This window comes from Bufo bufo, chromosome 9 (genome assembly GCF_905171765.1).
Source record: "Bufo bufo chromosome 9, aBufBuf1.1, whole genome shotgun sequence".
Taxonomy (NCBI): Eukaryota; Metazoa; Chordata; class Amphibia; order Anura; family Bufonidae; genus Bufo; species Bufo bufo.
In genome coordinates, this window is record NC_053397.1 from 167,687,925 (window position 1) to 167,708,480 (window position 20,556).

The 20,556-nt window shown below is 44.9% G+C and overlaps 1 protein-coding gene across 2 annotated transcripts in view; it reads left to right on the forward strand.

Moving 5' to 3' along the window:
• The window catches only part of FAM83F (family with sequence similarity 83 member F), a 65,530-nt gene extending 63,005 nt beyond the window's left edge, over nucleotides 1–2,525 (forward strand). For both annotated transcript variants that reach the window (XM_040407900.1, XM_040407901.1), the window contains exon 6: nucleotides 2,229–2,525. In XM_040407900.1, the coding sequence (XP_040263834.1) occupies nucleotides 2,229–2,293 (65 nt within the window). In that variant the 3' untranslated portion in view covers nucleotides 2,294–2,525. The remainder of the gene's footprint in view (nucleotides 1–2,228) is intronic.
• Nucleotides 2,526–20,556: the final 18,031 nt, after the last annotated feature.

The window sequence follows — 20,556 nt, forward strand, 5'->3', positions numbered from 1 at the left end:
CCACCTTCAAACTGTAGCTCCAAAAGGTCTAAATGAACAATTGTCATTTGGTTGCTACATTGAACCGTGATATACTACTCTGCATCTCAGTGATAGTGTCCGGTCGCCCCCGTAGCTACCCCTTGAGTATGTTGCTGTAATAATAATATATATTTAACATCAAAAATATATTTTTTCTTAAAAAATTATAAATGACTCTGTTGGAGTGACATATTGAATGAGATCACTATACCCCCTATTGGGAACTTATGGAAAGAGGCACCTTTAAATGGGGTTGCGTTGAAGCAATCAATTAACAACGACAGCTATCTGAGGAATCACCTTAAAAACTCTAATATTCCATTAGGCAAACCGCAGACCAAGCGGACCAATGGAAAACATTCTTTATCTCTATGGGAGCAGAGGTGGAGCTTATTTGCCCTTTGACTCCATCTCTGTATCTCATTAAAACACGCACCTCAAATATGTGTAGTGGAGACTATATGCCGCCTGAAACATAATAGGGGAAGGCGGCGCTCCGACAGGCCACTGAAAATTGAACGTACCTCGACTTTATTATTGTAAGTATCGCGTTCTCTTGGTTGCCTGGCAGCAGGAATTTGCATCCACACTAAGCGTCATAGAAAGGAATAGAAGCACGTGACTATGGGCGGAACAGCCGATGCATCACGTGACTATGACGCGATTTGACAACGAGGGGGCGTTGATTGGAGGCGGGGCTTCTCGGCTTTTTAAATGACCCGCGAATATGGCCTCATTGCCACTGCTACACGCGGGACGCCAGGGAGCACCCTCCATCCATTCCCATCTGGAGACAGTTATCATCACGACTGGACAGATAAGCCGCTTATTTCTTGATGCTTGTATATCAGATTGACATAAGCACTAGATGAGCAACGTTGCGCTGATTTTTTAATGTCCGCTAGTGACACCACTAGTGGGAGATCGGCTACAATGTATACTAAGTAGATACTATCAATTGACGCGATGCATTTATCATTGGAGGTATACTGAATAGATACTTCTAGTCATTGTGATGCATTCATGAATATACTACCATTGGTTTGCTAGGTTTGGATTGTAGTCCTACTGACAAGTACCATCTTGTCTAAGTAGAGACTGGTGACCTCTGGTTATTCCTGATTTAATTTCCAGGCTTAGACACTCTAACCTGGATACTGGTGTGTATTGAACACTGAACACATTACACACTATTGAATTTAAATATCAGGAACTACCACAGGCCATGCAAAATAGAGGGTGATTTTTGCCTTTATTACTATAACGTTTGGCTGATTGGAGGCCACATAATAACCTACCTATATACTCTATTTGCTGCACAGTTGTCCATTACCAGGGAGACTGTACAGGCTTATTGGGTATGGTATATTAGTGTGTCCTCTATGACCCCTCTGTTTTGTCTGAATGACTGAGCCCAACTGAGGGGCTCGTTTGATATAATCTATTTGTCCCCTGACGAATCAGGTTGCACTGAGGAAACGCGTCGGGACGTTACTACCATTTGAATATGTACATTCTTGGTACATCATGATATTTGATTATATATTTTATCGTGTATGAATCTGCTTAGGCATCACAGGTGACGTTACATAGTGATTTCACCTGTTCTTGTTTCAGCACACTCACCTTTGCCAGCTTTCCCTTCCTTTCCCCTTGTGGTTAAGGATACCATCTATAGGACCATATTCTGGCTATCGGGCAAAGCTGGGCAGTCCACAACTAGGGAGGGTGCAAATAGGGATATTGTGGCAGATAGGAGGGAGGATACAGTGAGAGACAGGGCTGTTTAGGGATATTGACCCAGCGCTGTGTCTTTCTACCTTGGTACCTGGCTACCCTTCACCCTATCTGATCACATTATTACTGTCCCTTTTTGGTCCCTTCCCATCTCCGCCCATTTATTATAGGAGAACAGTGTAACTAGTGGCAACTATTTAGTATTGTCAAGTATAGTAGGGCCCATTATTTTATCTACAAACATTAATAAATGTTATGTTTTAAATTCAAATAAGCTACCCATCTATTGTGAAGTCTATTACTTATTTAAGGGTTTAGCCATATGGTTTAATCATAGTTTGACCAACTACAATTGGTTGTGTAACAATAATATATCAGTGTTGTATTCTAACATTTTTTATTTGATGTCCACACTGTTTTAAACAGTGCCTGTACTTACAGTTAATATTCTTTTTGCCTTCCTCCAACAGGTAACATCAGTCCAGTCTCCACTAAGAGTGAAAAACCAAAGCAAGACAAATGCATAATATCCTGAAGCGTGGGGATTTCTTAAATGAATGCAGCAAACGTGCATATATATTTATAGCAGATGGGAAAGTAATATAAAACAATTGGTTCTCCCAAGATGTTGTCTCAGGGATTGTAAAAAAAAAAATTCTCTTTGAGCTCTGCTTGTTGTAGAGCATGTGACTGTACCAGAGAGTTAAGTAGACCACCATGATCTGTTAAAATAATGGGCACAAGCATTTTGTGACCCCTTAAATGCACATTGCCAAGCTGACATGGTAAACATAAAATAAGTCAGACAAAGAAAGGAGCTGGCAGGGGCTGATTAAGTGCATGATAGGCCCAGGGCTGTCTACCAAACTTGGGCCCCTCCCTTCATTTTAGTTTAGTTTTTAGTTTTTTTTTTTGTATGAAGAGCCTGTGGTGCTTTGTGAGTGCTACATTCTCTTCCTAGGCCATATGACATCTCCAGACTAAAAAAATACCCCAAATTGGCTCCAAAACGGAAAAAATTGTTTGCCAAATTTTAAAATACAATGCCTTGCAAAAGTATTCGCTCCCTTGACTTTTTTCACATTTTGTTACATTAAAGCCTTAAGTTCAATGTTTTGTTAATCCGAACTTTATGTGATGGATTAGAACACAATAGTCTAAGTTGGTGAAGTGAAATGAGAAATATATATAAATAAAACTATTGTTTAGAAATAGAAAACAAAAAATTGGCATGTGCTATTCCTTTGTTAGGAAGCCTATAAAAAGCTCTGGTGCAACCAATTACCTTCAGAAGTCACATAATTAGTGAAATGATGTCCACATGTGTGCAATCTAAGTGTCACATGATCTGTTATTACATATACACACCTTTTTTGAAAGGCCCCAGAGGCTGCAACACCTAAGTAAGAGGCATCAACAACCAAACACTGCCATGAAGACCAGGGAACTCTCCAAACAAGCAAGGGACAATGTTGTTGAAAAGTACAAGTCAGGGTTAGGTTATAAAAAAATATCCAAATCTTTGATGATCCCCAGGAACACCATCAAATCTATCATAACCAAATGGAAAGAACATGGCACAACAGCAAACCTGCCAAGAGACGGCCGCCCACCAAAATTCACGGACCGGGCAAGGAGGGCATTAATCAGAGAGGCAGCACAGAGACCTAAGGTAACCCTGGAGGAGCTGCAGAGTTCCACAGCAGAGACTGGAGTATCTGTACATAGGACAACAATAAGCCGTACGCGCCATAGAGTTGGGCTTTATGGCAGAGTGGGCAGAAGAAAGCCATTACTTTCAGCAAAAAACAAAAAGACACGTTGTGAGTTTGCGAAAAAGAATGTGGGAGAATCCCAAAATGTTTGGAGGAAGGTGCTCTGGTCTGATGAGACTCAAATTGAACTTTTCGGCCATCAAAGAAAACGCTATTTCTAGCGCAAACCCAACACATCACATAACCCAAAGAACACCATCCCCACAGTGAAACATGGTGGTGGCAGCATCATGCTGTGGGGATGGGACTGGGAAACTGGTCAGAGTTGAGGGAAAGATGGATGGTGCTAAATACAGGGATATTCTTGAGCAAAAACTGTAGTACTCTGTGCGTGATTTGAGGCTAGTACGGAGCTTCACCTTGCAGCAGGTCAATGACCCCAAACACACTGCTAAAGCAACACTTGAGTGGTTTAAGGGGAAACATGTAAATGTGTTGGAATGGCCTAGTCAAAGCCCAGATCTCAATCCAATAGAAAATCTGTGGTCAGACTTAAAGATTGCTGTTCACAAGCGTAAACCATCCGACTTGAAGGAGCTGGAGCAGTTTTGCAAGGAGGCATGGGCAAAAATCCCAGTGGTAAGATGTGGCAAGCTCATAGAGACGTATCCAAAGCAACTTGGAGCTGTGATTTTCGCAAAAGGTGGCTCTACAAAGTATTGACTTTAGGGGGGGGTGAACAGTTATGCACATTGACTTTTCTTGTTATTTTGTCCTATTTGTTTTTTGGTTCACGATAAAAAAAAAAAAATATATATATCCTATTCATCGACCCAGACGGCGGCTTGGCCCCCCCCAAAGGGGAACGCGGACGGAATCGGCAGCATCCACCAGTGAGACATAATCATTCCTATCCACCTCTAGTCCAGTTGCACCAAACAATAGGTGCATCAACAACAGGTGAGCAGTACCACTCTTCCTGTTGCTCTGGAGGCTCGGCTCTTAACTTATTTACCCTATGAGTGCCTTTTTCTCTCCTTGGCCATTATCTCCAGTAATAATAATAACACCCTATATTGTGCTGCAGGTAATAATCCCTGTGTAGTGTCCCCAAAAATAATGCCACCCACGCTGCCCCCACATAGTAATCCCCCCATACTAATTTGCCCAGCACACTGCCCGGATATAGTAGTTTGCCCACCACACAGTTATTTTCCCCAGACTGCCCCCACACAGTAATTTCCACCACACTGCCCCTTATAGTAATTTCCCCCCACACAGTAATTTCCCCCACACTGCCCCACACGGTAATTACCCCCCACATGGTAATTTCCCCAACACTACAATTTTCCCCCACACAGTAATTTGCCCCCACACAGTAATTTGCCCCCACACAGTAATTTCCCCAACACTGCAATTTGCCCCACATAGTAATTTCCCACACACAGTAATTTCCCACACACTGCCCCATATAATAATTTCCCCCACACTGTCCCATATAGTAATTTGCCCCCACATAGTATTCCCTCCCATAATTTGCCGCACATAGTAATCCTTCCCATAATAATCTGCCCCCACACAGTAATTCCCCCATACTAATTTGCCCAACACACTGCCCCGATATAGTAGTTTGCCCACCAGACAGTAATTTCCCCCAGACTGCCCACACACAGTAATTTCCACCACACTGCCCCATATAGTAATTTCCCCCCACACAGTAATTTCCCCAACACTGCAATTTTCCCCCACACAGTAATTTCCCCTTTACTGCGCCCACACAGTAGTTTCCCCCACACTGTCCCCACACAGTAATTTCCCCCACACTGCCCCATATAGTAATTTTCCCCCACATAGTATTCCCTCCCATAATTTGCCCCACATAGTAATCCCTCCCATAATAATATGCCCCCACACAGTAATCCCCCCATAATAATTTGCCCCCATACAGCAATTTCCCCCCCCCCCGATGTACTGTCTCCTCACATGTCATCCTCTGTGTGTGTGTGTCCCCATGTCCCCCAAAGTTGGCACATAAAAAAAAACAAAAAAAACCTAAAAGCTAAATACTCACCTATATCCAGGCGCGCACACATCACTGTGTGCACGGGCGCACAATGACGTCATCACGCCTGCCTGCACCAGGATTTCACTACCGCATAGGCCTGAAGCCTATGGCGGTGATTGGCTGCGGGGCAGGGACCTATGTGCTCCCGTGCCCCGCCGCAGTATGTGGGCGTTCTGGGGGGCCCAACGCTGCCGACCCAAATGCCCCTATTATAATCCACCATTGGGAACAGGTGCCAAATTCTGTACCTTATATTTTCAGAATTTGGTAAGATTTTTTTTTCCACCACATTTTTTAAGAATTATGCAAAACCTTACATCTGACTACTGTAGTGAACTGTGCAAGCACCCATATAAGTATAATCAATGAAAAGGGTGAGCTTTTCTTGTCAATTGCCAAAATTTGTTTACATTAAAAAGTCAGTCAAGGGCATGGAGCCTGCGGGTCAGAACTCCGGATGTTTTTTATGCTTTACTAATAACTCTAGATTATTACATAGCACATTTTTTGAGATCACCTTGTTAAGTAGAACCACTTGAAATGGTCCCACCAAACATAGACAGGCGTATGCCATAGACAACCTAGTATAAGTTTTTTTTATACAATTGTATTGAATAGTGTACTCAACTATGCTTTCAATAAAGTTGCGGCTGCAGAACCCTGACGTGTCCGAGCCAAACACTTGCCAGAACGATTGGTGTATATATCTGGAGATTATTCTAGTGCAGATATGTGCTGACAGTGTTTTATTTTTTTATTTTATGCAGTGTAGTTTTTTCTACAACAAGTAAAACAGGTTTTTAGAGAACACATGTAACTAGGGAAAGGCCCCATGTATGTTAAAGGGGTTGCCCAAAGTTTCAAATAAACTTTCCCAGCAACAGAAGATGTGTTAAAATAACAAAAGAAGTCATACTTACGAATTTTCTCTCGAGCCATTACCATCCAGAGTCATGCCTGATCCTTCGATGGTGACATTATCTTAGTGGCAGCAGCCATCATGGTATATGGGACGGTGACGTCCCAAATACAGCAAACAACCATGCAGCCAGTTACTGACCTTACCGACCCTACAATAGGTAGGAATTAGCTGCAGTGGTGACGCGGTGTATATGTGGATTCACTGCTGCAAAAAAGGAGAACCACCACCGACAGGGAGTAGCAGAGCACGGCGCAGGAAGTGATGGAGGGGGAAAATTATAAGTATGACTTCCTTTGTTATTTGAAAACATTTAGGATTCCCTTACACACAGTTTGGTCCTTATCGGGGACTTGGTCAGTGTTGTTTGTAGCTTTTTTTTAGGCATTTTTACCTATATATTGTGTGTTTTTCCACCTACAAATTTTTTATGGTGTTTTTTGCATGCTTGGTACTTTTTTGAATAAAGTATGTGCCCCCCTGTGATGTCACATCTCTGTAGGGCTGTATGTGGGAAAAAAAAGCATAGTTTAAATAAAATGCCATCCAAATATGCCATTAAAAATGCCAGCACACATTAGATGTTTTTTGAAGCTGCAAAAAAAACAAAAAAACAATGGAGATCTATATGAGAAAAAAATGACAGGCATTGATTTGAAAAAAAATGCCACTGATGCAATTAAAGGCCCCTGAAGGGTGACAGGATGTCAGTACAAAAAAAGCCTGCTTGCTCTGCATTTAAAAGGGTCCTCAGGTATTTTGATATTTATGGCCTAGCTGTAGGATAGGTCATCAATATCCCATTGGTGGAGGTAAGACCCCGCCTCCCCCCGCATATCGGCTGTACGAAGCGGTCGTGGAGCTCAGTGATCGCTTAGGCCTCTTTCTAGGCCTATGACATCACGTTCATCTGTCACATGGCCTAGGTGCAGCTCAGTCCTATTCAAGTGAATGGGGCTAAGCTGCACTACCAAGCACAGCCGCTATACAATTGACTGTCATGTGCTTAGTGAGCAGTGCGAAACAACAGGACCAGAAAACCGAAAACCACCACGGAAATGCAAAAAACAAACAAACTATGGGTGATACCTGTTTCTGAGGAGGTTTTCTTAGAACTTGGACCTTAGAGGGTCAGTTTTAACAAGTATTAATGCCCCTTCAGACATAGTGGATACAAGAAGCAAAAATAAATAGTACCAACATATACTGTATGTAGTTAATGTCATCAATCAGGTGTTAATCCTGAGCCCCAGAGCAAAATCTGTGACAAGGCCCCACACCTGACATGCTTCTTCTTCTGCTTAGAATACTGTTGTGGTAGAAGGACCTTTGAGCCTTCCCCCACCTCCTTGCTCAGGCATCTGCTATCTCTGCAGGTCCAGTGAATGTCCATAGAGTGCACACTCTACAAGAAATAAAATGGCTTTATACCGCTACTGAGTGTCTGCTGGCATCTGTGCAATCTTACGGAGACATTACAAGGGAAGAAACGTGAGATAGATAGTGGAGCCATAGCAGGGTTTAAGACATGTAACATCTGTGCTGTAGACCAGAAGATTCGATTTAGTTATGTAACATTGAGGTCAATGAGATTGATGCACACGTACACCCCACAGGGGAAGCTGAGCCCACTTGTGCTCTTTGTCATTTACCTTTATGATATCCTTTTTCTGAGCATCTAGGGCAGGAGCGATTGGACATTTTATTAGTGGTCAATCATATTATTTGTAGTCAGCTTATAAAATAATGTTACTATTCTCTTCTGAACAACATATGCATGCTGAATAATTACTTTTCATAAAAGGGACGCAGCTTTTACCGTTTTCTGGAATAGCCTCTCTACTAATCGGAGCACTTTCTCCTCAGTTATGCACTTTGACTACAATTTTTTTTATTTGCTGCTGTAAACCCTGCCGTTCTTACAGTGACAGGCTAAATCAGGGATCAGCAACCTTCGGTACTCCAGCTGCTGTGAAACCACAACTCCCAGCATGCAAACATACTCGCCTGTTCTTCTAACTCCCATAGAAGTGAATGGAGCACTCTGGGAGTTGTAGTTTCAGAACAGCTGGAGTTCCGGAGGTTGGTGATCCCTGGGCTAAATGTACAATAATGTAATGTGAACAATGTTTACAAGTGTTCAATTGTAGAACAGCTCAGACTGTTCCCACTTTGAGTAAAAATGAATTGGGTCATTTATCAAACTGGTGTAAAGTAGAACTGGCTTAGTTGCCCATAGCAACCAATCAGATTCCACCTTTCATTTTCCAAAGGAGCTGTGAAAAATGAAAGGTGGAATCTGATTGGTTGCTATATGCAACTAGCCAGTTCTACTTTACAACAGTTTGATAAAGTACCCCATAAACCCTTGGAGAAATTTGGGCTGTAAGATAGCAGAAAAACAAAACATTGAAAAAGTAGAAGAAACATACTGTACAACAAAGTGTTGCAGGCAACTGTCTTGTTAGCTTAGGCAAGTTTCACACTAGAGCTAAAATGTTCTGGCATGCTACCTTTCCCCGCTGGTGCCCATTGATTATAATGGAGAGGATCCGGCCTGTTTCCGGCATTAGTGCCGTTATTCAGCCCGACAAAAAACGCTACTTGCTGTGGTATTTTTCCCCGGCCAAATTTTGATACTAATGCCGGAAACATGCCGGATCGGATCCCATTACAGTCAATGGGGCCTGGCGGTGATCTGGCAGTTTCCGGCTATGCTGGATGAGATGAACTCCAGCAGGCTGTTCCTCTGCCGGTGCAGCCTGCCAGAACATTTTAGCGCTTGTGTGAAACTAGCCTTAGGTGCTACATAATCAATAAGCCCTGATCAAGCCTGCTAGGCTATTGGCTATTGTTGGCAGAATTCACAATTTTCTCTGAGACCAGCCGACAATGTAATGTGTATGTCAGACACCCGACTCTCCCCTGGTAGAAGATGCTGGGGACAGAAAGACTGAGTGTCACGGCGGACAGGGTATAAGATACACAGAAAGATGAACAAACAAGTTTCTATGCGAGAAGCTGGGGATCAAGGTCACCTCCTGGCAAATCCCTACCAGCTCTCCCTATACTGCTATGCCCACATTCAGGTCCTTAAGGTGGGAATAATGTGTCCTCATGCCTGGGCTGAAAATACCCTAAAAACCCTAAGATGGTGAAAGGGTAATAGAGTCATCCTGCTCCCTCAGAACCTGGAGGGGCAGGCGTCTCTCTAACAGCCTAGACAGCAAACCACAAGCGAACAAAAAAAACAACTTATCTTTCTGAGCAGGAACAGCCAATCTTTCCTTCCTTGCATACACAGAGCCAGACAGAAGCTATAACCCGCAGGGAACACTGGGAGTGGGTGTGATTTAAACTGAAACCAACGACCCCACCCAGTGCACCTGAAGGGAGGCGGATCTAGCTTGACTCCAAAACAAAACAAGAGGCTAGACATGTGCTGCTAATCTGGCAGACCTCCACACATAGCCTGAGCAGGGCATGACACTGAGCACGTTGAATTTTAATGCCAATTCCTTTATTCTCCTGACAGATAAGCTGCCAGAGGTGTCTGGCAGTGGCTTTCTTCTCTCTCCCATTGAATATACAGCTTATGTATTAGTAATTGGCAGAGGTGTAACCATAATTCTTAGGGCTCCATGTAACACCCCAGAGTTGTGTTACTACACGCCTCTACCCCGCTACTATCTTCTAAGAGCCTTTATACTGTCATCAGATATAATTTACATTATGTCCTCCAGAAATGTGCATAAAACTATGTTGAATGTAATGGTTCATGTAATTAGCCTGGTTACCAGTAGGTGGCAGCAACTCATTGGCAGGTACAAGTTACAGTTTAGTGTATCTGAGCTGGAATGGGTTATTCCAGCTTAGCTTCCCCTCTGTGGAGAGGTGGGCTGGACCCACATCCTGCAGCTTGGGTGGAGGAAGAAGTTTAGGGGAGTGGTGTAGCCCACCTCCTGCTAGGGGTAGGGTGTGTGTTAGTATGGAGTTCCCCTGGATAGGGAAGATAGCGAGGACCTAGTCGAGGCTGAGACTTGGCCATATATCCCAGTCTGAGCACCTTCAGCTCTGCTGGATGAAGAAAGCAGAAACTACAGACCAACTCCAGAGTTCCAGGAAGACAGGAACCCCTGAGAATCCATCTGTGAGATAAGTCTAGAGTCCTAGGAGAAGCCTATTCCTCCTCAGCTAGTCTGTCCCCACACAGCAGAAGTTACAGATAAGTGCAGAAGCTAATCCTGCCACAGTTACAGAGCTACCAAGCAGACGTTTATCCTGCAAGCTCTACATTTAAAGCAGAAGCACTCATTCCTGCCAATCACTGCCAAAACCTGCTGGGATCAAGAGACCAAAGCTGTATACTGTTTGGATGCAAGTTATTTCAAGTAAAGCAATGTTTGAACTTCATCTAAAGGTCTGGACATCATTTATTCTGCAAAGTTCCTCTATTACTCCTACTATCACTACAATTATCAAAAACAACCATGCTTGGTTCTAGGTTGAGTGGCGAGAGCCACAGCTCAGTCTGGTCTCTTATCTCCTGCCACAGCTCTGCGGCGGTGTGCTGTTTGTCACCTAGGCAGATCAACTTCAGCACGGCCTGTTGCCGCTTCCCCACTGCAGTGCTACACTGCTTCCAGCTACCGACTGATGACTGACTGGTGCTGCACACGGATAATTCGAAGGTGCAAGTGGAGGAGGAGGAGAAGTGGGGGTTGGAGCCACTAACGTGGGTGGTGGCGGAAACCCTGATGGAATTGGGGCCCGCAATCCTTGCCGTCGGTAGTACCTGTGCCATCCCAGGGTATGAGTCGCTCCCGGCCTCCACAACATTCACCCAGTGTGCCGTCAGGGAAATGTAGCGTCCCTGGCCGAAAGTACTTGTCCATGTGTCCGTGGTTAAGTGGACCTTGCCAGTAACTGCGTTGGTTAGGGCACGTGTGAACACTAGCAACCTCACCACCACCAGCAGGATCCGCCACATGGGATCAAAGCACCCTAATAGGTAGGCCAAACGCCTGGGTCCACAATCTGTCTGCGGGTCACACCACTGCCTCCTCTTCCCCTATGGTACGTGCTGGCCAATCACCTGTCGAAGGCGCAGGCGAGGATGCCTCCTGCCATGCACCTGGACCTTCACAAGCACCATCAGCGACCACATCCACTTCCCTGTCCCAGCGCAGTGTCCAAATCTCTTTACCCCAGGTATTTGAACGCAAGTGCAAATAACCAGCCACCCACCCACAGGCCATAGCACTAAAAGCGCAGCTTTCCAAACTACTGGCCCTGGAAATGTTGCCATTTAGGCTTGTGGACACTGAGGCCTTCCGCAACCTGATGTTGGCAGCTGTCCCTCATTACGCAGTCCCCAGTCACCACTATTTTTCAAGGTGTGCCGTGCCGGCCTTACACCAACATGTGTCCCTTAACATCACACGTGCCCTAACCAACGCAGTTACTGGGAAGGTCCACTTAACCATGGACACATGGACAAGTACTTTCGGCCAGGGACGCTACATTTCCCTGACGGCACACTGGGTGAATGTTGTGGAGGCCGGGAGCGACTCGTACCCTGGGATTGCACAGGTACTACCGACACCAAGGATTGCGGGCCCCAATTCCATCAGGGTTTCCGCCACCACCCACGTTAGTGGCTCCAACCCCCACTTCTCCTCCTCCTCCGCCACTTGCACCTCCGAATTATCCGTGTGCAGCACCAGTCAGTCATCAGTCGGTAGCTGGAAGCAGTTAGCACTGCAGTGAGGAAGCGGCAACAGGCCGTGCTGAAGTTGATCTGCCTAGGTGACAAACAGCACACCGCCGCAGAGCTGTGGCAGGGGATAAGAGACCAGACTGAGCTGTGGCTCTCGCCACTGAACCTAGAACCAGGCATGGTTGTGTTTGATAATGGCCGTAACTTGGTGGCGGCTTTGGAGCTGGGCAACCTTAGACACATCCCATGCCTTGCCCACGTATTCAACCTTGTGATTCAGCGGTTTCTAAAAACATACCCCAATTTGCACATTTCCGCAAGTCACCGACAGCTTCAGTCGGTCTGTCAACGCTGCAGCAGCGCTAGAAATTGCCAGCTCACTGGCTGTTGTGCGACGTGAGCACCCGCTGGAACTCCACGCTCCACATGTTGGCCAGGCTTTGTGAGCAGCAGAGGGCAGTTGTGGAATACCAGCTGCAACATGGTCGTCGCCTTTTCAGTCAGCTTCCGCTATTCACAAGGAAGAAGTGGGCATTGATGTCTGACCTCTGTGAGGTTTTACGCAACTTTGAGGAATCAACACAGATGGTGAGCAACGATAACGCTATTATCAGCGTCACCATCCCACTTCTGTGTCTTCTCAAACACTCGCTGCTCACAATTAAAGGGAACCTGTCACAGGGATTTTGGGTATAGAGCTGAAGACATGGGTTGCTAGATGGCCGCTAGCACATCCACAATACCCAGTCCCCATAGCTCTGTGTGCTATTTGATACATATGCAAATTAACCTGACTCATCTCATGTACAGGACTCATCTCACAAAATCCCGGTGACAGGTTCCCTTTAAGGACGACGCTTTGCATGTGGAAGAGGTGGAAATGGGGGAAGACATTACACAGGTTGATGATAGCCAGACCACCCTCAGTTCGTCTTCTTAGCGCGAATTGGAGGCTGAAGAGGAGGAGCAGGAGACGGTTCCCTCAGCTACAGAGGGTAGTACCCATGGAAGTTTAATTCCATCTGTTCTGCGTAGGTGGGCAGAAGAGGAGGAAGAGGATGAGGAGATTGGGAGTGATCCTCCTGATGACAACAGCGAAGTCTCGCCTGTTTGTACTCTGGCACACATGGCTGACTTCATGTTAGGCTGCCTTTCCCGCGACCCACGCGTTATACGCATTTTAAACAATACGGATTACTTGTTGTTCACCCTTCTGGACCCCCGCTACAAAGAGAACTTCTCATCTCTCATTCCTCTGGCGGAGAGGACGAACAAAATGGTGCAATACCAGAAGATCCTTGTTGAGAAATTGCTGCAAAATCTTCCATCTGACAACGCTGGCGACAGAGTCCGTACTTCCTTGGCCAACCGAGGAGGGGAGACAAGGGGAACACACAGCAGTTCCAACAGAGGCAGGGCAACACTCTCCAAAGCCTGGGACAGTTTCATGACACCCCGCCAGCGCCCTCACCCTCATGTGTGGCCTACTGCCAGAAGGAGAGAAAAATTTTGGAAGATGGTGAAGGAGTACATAGCAGACCGTGTCAGCGTCCTCAATGATCCCTCAGTGCCTTACAACTACTGGGTGTCCAAGCTGGACACGTGACACGAACTGGCGATCTACGCTTTAGAGGTGCTGGCCTGCCCTGCCACCGTTTTGTCTGAGCGTGTATTTAGTGCTGCTGGTGGCATTATAACAGATAAGCGTATCTGCCTGTCAACTGAAAATGCTGACAGGTTGACTCATATAAAAATTCACAAGGCCTGGATTGACCATGACTTCTCGACTCCACCAGAGAAATGCTGATGAACATAAAGGCACTTTACATGTGTTAATAGACTGTATTCCCATGCACCCCTTGCACCACAAACAAGGGTATATGGCTGAATCTTCCTTTTCTCATCCTCCTCTTCCGTCATATCAACATGCATTGCTTATTCGTCACATATAATGACCTCGCATATATGGCCTTCGAATATAATTTTTTAGAGGGTCCGCTCACCAGCAGGCCCTCACATATAATTTTTTAGAGGGTCCGCTCACCAGCAGGCCCTAACATATAAGTTTTTACAGAGTCCGTTTTAGAGGGTCCACTCACCTGCAGGTCCAAAACTCAAATCTTTTACAGGGTCAGCTCACCTGCAGCCCCAAACCTAAAATCTTTTACAGGGTCAGCTTACCTGCAGACCCGCAATTAAAATCTTTTACAGGGTCAGCTCACCTGCAGGCCCAAACCTAAAATCTTTTACAGGGTCAGCTCACCTGCAGGCCCAAACCTAAAATCTTTTACAGGGTCAGCTCACCTGCAGGCCCGCAAATCAAATCATTTACAGTGTCAGCTCAACTGCAGGCCCGCAACTCAAATCTTTTACAGGGTCAGCTCACACCCGCAGGCACTCGCATATAATGTTTTACAGAGTCAGCTCACCAGCAGGCCCGCACCTAAAATGTTTTACAGGGTCAGCTCTCCTGCAGGCCCACAACTCAAATCTTTTACAGGGTCAGCTAACCTGCAGGCCCACAACTCATGCTTCCTTGCTTTGAAGTAGTAGCCTTAGCTGTTTATCAGGCTCCCTCTCCGAAATCGAACAATGCTCACCATGTTAGGCACATAAAAGAACATCGAAAGTTGATAGGGAAGATATCAAAATGGATCGTGGACGTCTAGAGTCAACAAAGCGGCAGCAGGGCCTCTCCTGTATAACGTTTCCTCTTCCAAAATACTGCAGTGACATTCCCTGTAATTTTTTTTACTCATTCCAATAACAGGGCATCTTAAGAGTCCTGTATTGTTATTTATCATCACTACCTCCACGAGTCGGGAGTGTGTGATTTGCGCGCCACCCACCCGCTTGCCTTCCTTGGATGTTACCCGTAGTTTACAATGGTTTTGAGCTGACAATTACATCGAAAGTTGATAGGCCAGACATCCGAATGGATCGTCGCCATCACGGGCACATGCCATCGGCCCCTGGTTAACTAGAGTCACCAAAGCGGCAGCAGGCCACTGCCCATAATCTTTTAGATGGTCAGATCAGCAAGCCCCTGCTCCTAATGTTTTTGAGGGTCACCAGCAGCCCATCAATCATAATTTTTAAAGGGTGTGTATGATGCCCTCCTTTATGTGTAACTAAGGGTGTATCGGAGTGCTTCTTCCTTGTAATTTTTGGCAGCACTTGCACTTTATATACAAGTAAATATTCAGGGAAAAAAAATTCTATCAATTTTTCCTCTAAAATAGATTTTTTTTTCTTGGTTTTGTGCGTTTTATTGTCATTATGTAAAGGTGCCGTACTATTCAGACAACATAGTTCCCAGCAGCGACCAGCGAGTCAAAGATGCATCCATACATCCTCCCCATGCTGTTACAGAACCATTTTGGTGGTGTTACCAACAATTTCTGACATTTTCTTATGAACCAGGCACCCTCCCCTCTTCAGAGCAGGGGGTACCTGGTTTAATGCTCGGGTTCTCCCATTGACTTCCATTATACTCGGGTGCTCGGTCGAGCACCCAAATATCACGATGTGTTCGGCCCGAGTCCCCGAGCACTACGATGCTCGATCAACACTATTTATTAAGCAAAATCAGGAATGCGTCTAAGAAAAGACTAAACTAAAAAACTTTCCCTGTAATGAGTTTCCCTTGCTTCTTCCTCCGGCAAACAGCAGGCATATCTGACATTAGTGGCAACTGAACCATACATTGGTTTACATGATTTACCGAGTCAAGCATTGGCAGCTTTAGGCTACTTTCACACTGCTGTTTCTGGGTCCGCCTGTGAGATCCGTTTCAAGGCTCTCACAAGCAGCCCCAAACGGGTCAGTTCAGCCCCAATGCATTCTGAATGGATGCGGATCCATTCAGAATGCATCAGTTGCTTGCAGCGTTTTGGGGTCCGCCTGGCGGTGCGGAGCCAAACGGATCCGTCCTGACTTACAATGTAAGTCAATGGGGACGGATCCGTTTACATTGACACAATATTGGTGCAATTGTAAACGGATCCGTCCCCCATTGACTTTCAATGTAAAGTCAGGACGGATCCGTTTGACTTACACTTAGACTTAGATTTTTTTTGTCTAAGTTATGCAGACAGATCCGTACTGAACGGATACCATCGTTTGCATTTATAGGTGCGGATCCGTCTGTGCAGATACCAGACGGATCCGCACCTAACGCAGGTGTGAAAGTAGACTTATTCCTACTGTTATGTAAACCAGAGAGTTGTGGTTAACTGATTACATGAATGTAATAAATGATGTATGTAATAAAATCCTGCACTGCCACAGGCACGACAAGAAAACATTGCAAATTATTATATGCCCATGTTAAGGGCTTGTCCACTCCTGTCCTCTGACACCCTGCATCCCCCCAGCGATCAACTGTTTGGCATTAATTCCAGCACCCGGACTACACGGCTCCATCCATAGTGTAGTGGCCACAGCTGGTTACTGCAGCACTGATCTCATTCACTTCAATAGCAGCAGCGCTGCAACAGCTGTGTACTCTGGGGCCGACTTCCAGAGCAAGAGCTACTGCAGCTGATTGTTGAGGGTGAGGTGTGTCGGACCTCTGCTGATCAGATAGTGATGGCCTAGGCCTGTGATGGCTAACCTCCGGCACTCCAGCTGTGGTAAAACTACAACTCCCAAGATGAACACTTGCTTGGCCGTTCTCAGAACCCCATAGAAATGAATGGAGCATGCTGGGAGTCGTAGTTTCACCACAGCTGGAGTGCCGGAGGTTAGCCATCACTGGCCTATGCTATCCTGAGGACAGGCCATCACCTGTAATGGAGTGGACAAACCCTTTAAGCCTTGCTCTACCTGCATATATCTTGCTGCAATCATATTCTATACCTTAGATTGCGAGCCCCATTGGGGACAGGTTGATGCTAATGTCTGTAAAGCGCTGCAGAATATGTCAGTGCTATATAAGTGCGTAAAATAAATAATTAATATAAGGGATTGTTCAGATAAGAGAATAAGCAGAATTTCTGCCTATTTTTCATACCTACTTGTTTTTCTGCTTAGATCATTCATAAAGATCATAGAGATTTGCATCCATTGTCCAGTATATATACGTATATATATATATATATATATATATATATATATATATGTAGGTGTGTCATATTAAACATCTCACCAATGGTATAATAAAAGTATAGCAAAAATGAGGCTTCTTCTTTTGTGATTAGGCTTCAAAATATCATAATTGTGATTCCTCTAGTTCAGGTCAGACATTGGAAGCTGTGATGTTATTTGCACAAGTTCTGATTATGGAAAGAATTTCATGTCATTTCCTTATTGCGTTTCGGCAATCCTCTTATAGGGACACTTCCATCAGAAAGGGATATTTTTTTCAAACTCATTGGGGGTGATTTAGTAAGGGTGATGTTGGGTTCTCCGGGAATTAAGAAAATAAAATTAATGAAAATACTTAAATATTACTTTATTATAAATATATTCCCAAATACTTTTCATTAATTATAATCGGTCATTTGGTCTGTGGAGCAATCATTAGGAGAAATAAAATGGCCACCATCCTATTAGTACACACAGAACCTGTCCTCATCACACAGGAGGACAAGTTACTTCACAGCACTGAGGTAATGAGCTTCCTCGTCTTCCTCTCTGCTCTACCTGTCAGGGATTAGGATCTGAATACAGTTTATTAAGAATCTCTGTAGGAATGGAGTTCATGAGGAGACATGAAGTACAGAGAGGAGGGTGAGGATGTGGCTGATGAGCAGCAGCACTTGTCTCCATTACCACAGCCCCACATTGCCACAGTCTGTCCTGTCCATCCTCTCTGTACTTCATGTCTCCTGAAGTTTTAATATATGCAAATGAGCCTCTTGGAACAATAGGGGCGTTGCCGTTACACCTAGAGGCTCTGCTCTCTGCTGCATCCTTTGCACTTTCATTGATAGGGCCAGGCAGTTAAAACATCATCACACCTGACCCTGTCCATCAAAGTGTAGAGGATGCGGCAGTTGCAGAGAGAGCAGAGCCTCTAGGTGTAATGGAAACGCCCCCGTTGCTCCTAGAGGCTTATTTGCATATATTAAAACATCATTTTTCCCACCAATAAGGACACATTTGAACATGGGACCAACACAGATGCCTTCAGCTGCCAAGTGCACATGTAACAGGTCAGTCAGTTTCATGGGGACAAATCTGCTGACAGTTTTCCAGGGTTTGATGCGGTTTTGTGATGTGGTTATTTGGCCGGCATGTTTTGCAGGTTAAAAATGCAACCTAAATGTATTTCACTTGTATAAACTGTATGGCCAATGTCCAAATCACATAACTACAGGAAGCAGGGTAAAACCAGATGCGTTTTCAAGATGCGTTTTCAAAATGTTTTTTACTGCATGGTCAAAATAATTTTATGTAGCTACCGTATGTCCTCAAGTCAATAGGCAGCTTTAGGGGGTGTGAGCACTGAACGTACCTAGGGGAGCATAAACTCTAAATACAGCCCTAGCTATACAAGTGCTATGTCAATCTCATTCATATGACCTCCTCATAGGGTCAGTATGCTGTCAGTCTGCCTGTGATGTCATCACTATACTTATCTGCCATGGTCTCAATACCACCCACAGTACTGCACATACACTTATCATTCCCTCACTGCTTCTACAGCACCTTAAAGGCACAGTACACAGTAAATCACATATTATTATGAAATGGCATATCACATTGGTGCAAGTCCTGAGACACATATAGTAGACATAAACATAACTGTATAGCAGTGCTGACATGTTCTTGCCACCGAAACAGAGTGAAATTGCAGTACCCCAGACCTGTGGGTACTACAAATTGTTTATATTGATAAGCAGTTTGTTTCCTGTCCGTACTTACCAGCAAGGAAGGTTGGCAGGAACAGGGTTAACCACTATGTTCCTCTCCTCTTGGTAGGACTGGACCTGCCTCCTGCCAAGAGGGGGAGATCCTGAGGAGCCTCAGAAAGGAGAGGAAGCAATTTGCTGTGCTCCTGTTGCAGATTTTTTACAGAAAGAAATCCTCCATTTTTCCTCTAGTGAAGTCTTGAGGGTCCAGACAGCAGAGTGACCTGCCACTCCTGCATCTACAGACACTGCTGTGAAGTGAGGGAATACAGCCAAGCCACCCTTCACCTAACAAGCACCTAAGTGCTGAATTGCCACCAATCAACCTGCCTGAACATCCTTGCTGGTGCCAGAGAAGAATTGCACTCAAGCCTGCTGCTACTGTATGGATTTCAAGTGCTACATTGCACTTAGTAAAAAGGACTTTGTTACTGTACGTTCAACTCTGGCCTCCTTCTTCAGTGCTATATTTCCAATGCTCTGATCCCCAGGGAGCAACGGCCTGAGGGGGTTCACCATCACAAACACTACCACTCCTACACCAGTTCCTCAGGGGTTTGCCGCAAAATAGTAACCCATAGCACCAGTTACTGCAAAGAATATGGTCTTCTTTGTAAGAGGTATAATCCTGAATTCCAACCCTCTTACATGTCCATTGATATCACAGCTATTGTCCTTCATGATTGGCTGAGGATGACTGCAAGGCATTATGGGCAAGTCCACCAAAATGGGATCATGTGACTCTTCTTTTTAATCTTCTCTGTATTCTGATATGTAAAATGGTGGAAGCCCTTTTCAGCAATTCGTACAGGACAAATCCCCAAAACTTCAGATTTACTAGAAACCAAAGTTTGGGGGAAATTCATAATGAATTTGATTAGTGTAGAATTGATTCCCTCATCCCTAGAGGGCAGTTTAGATCTCTCTTCCCACTATTGATCGTAGATACAGTAGATCTCTGTACAGATCTTGAAGATACATGAGAGTGCTATCTGGTGGCTGCTCACAAGTATCTTCCATGTCAGATAGAAGAGATGCAAGCAGGAGAACTGCCAGCGGGAACCACATGAAGTGCATGCTCTGTTTTATACTTTTTGTTGGAAATGACTGTGAATTATATTTAGGTCACAGCCAGTCATGATTCTTGTCTATGGAGCTCTATATTGTATTGTATTGTAGATAGTGGTCGTGACCCTGATGAGATGTTGTGTCATGATGTATTCCCTCAGGCCATTGCTCCCTGGGGATCAGCGCAGTGGAAAAGTGGTTTAAAGACTCAGGGCAGAAGTAGAAGAATAAAAGTCTCTCTTCACTCAGTGCAAAAGATAGTACATCCAGCAGTAGTTTATACAAAGCAATTTCTGTCCCCAGATGATGAGGTATGGTGGCTGGCTAAGTGGCAATTTCAGGCACCTCAGGTGTGCTATCCTACTGATAACTCTCTCACTCTTCTACTTCTGACTAACAGCTATGAGCTGGTACTTGTGGATTTAGGTGTCCACTGTGTAATGCAGGCATTGAGA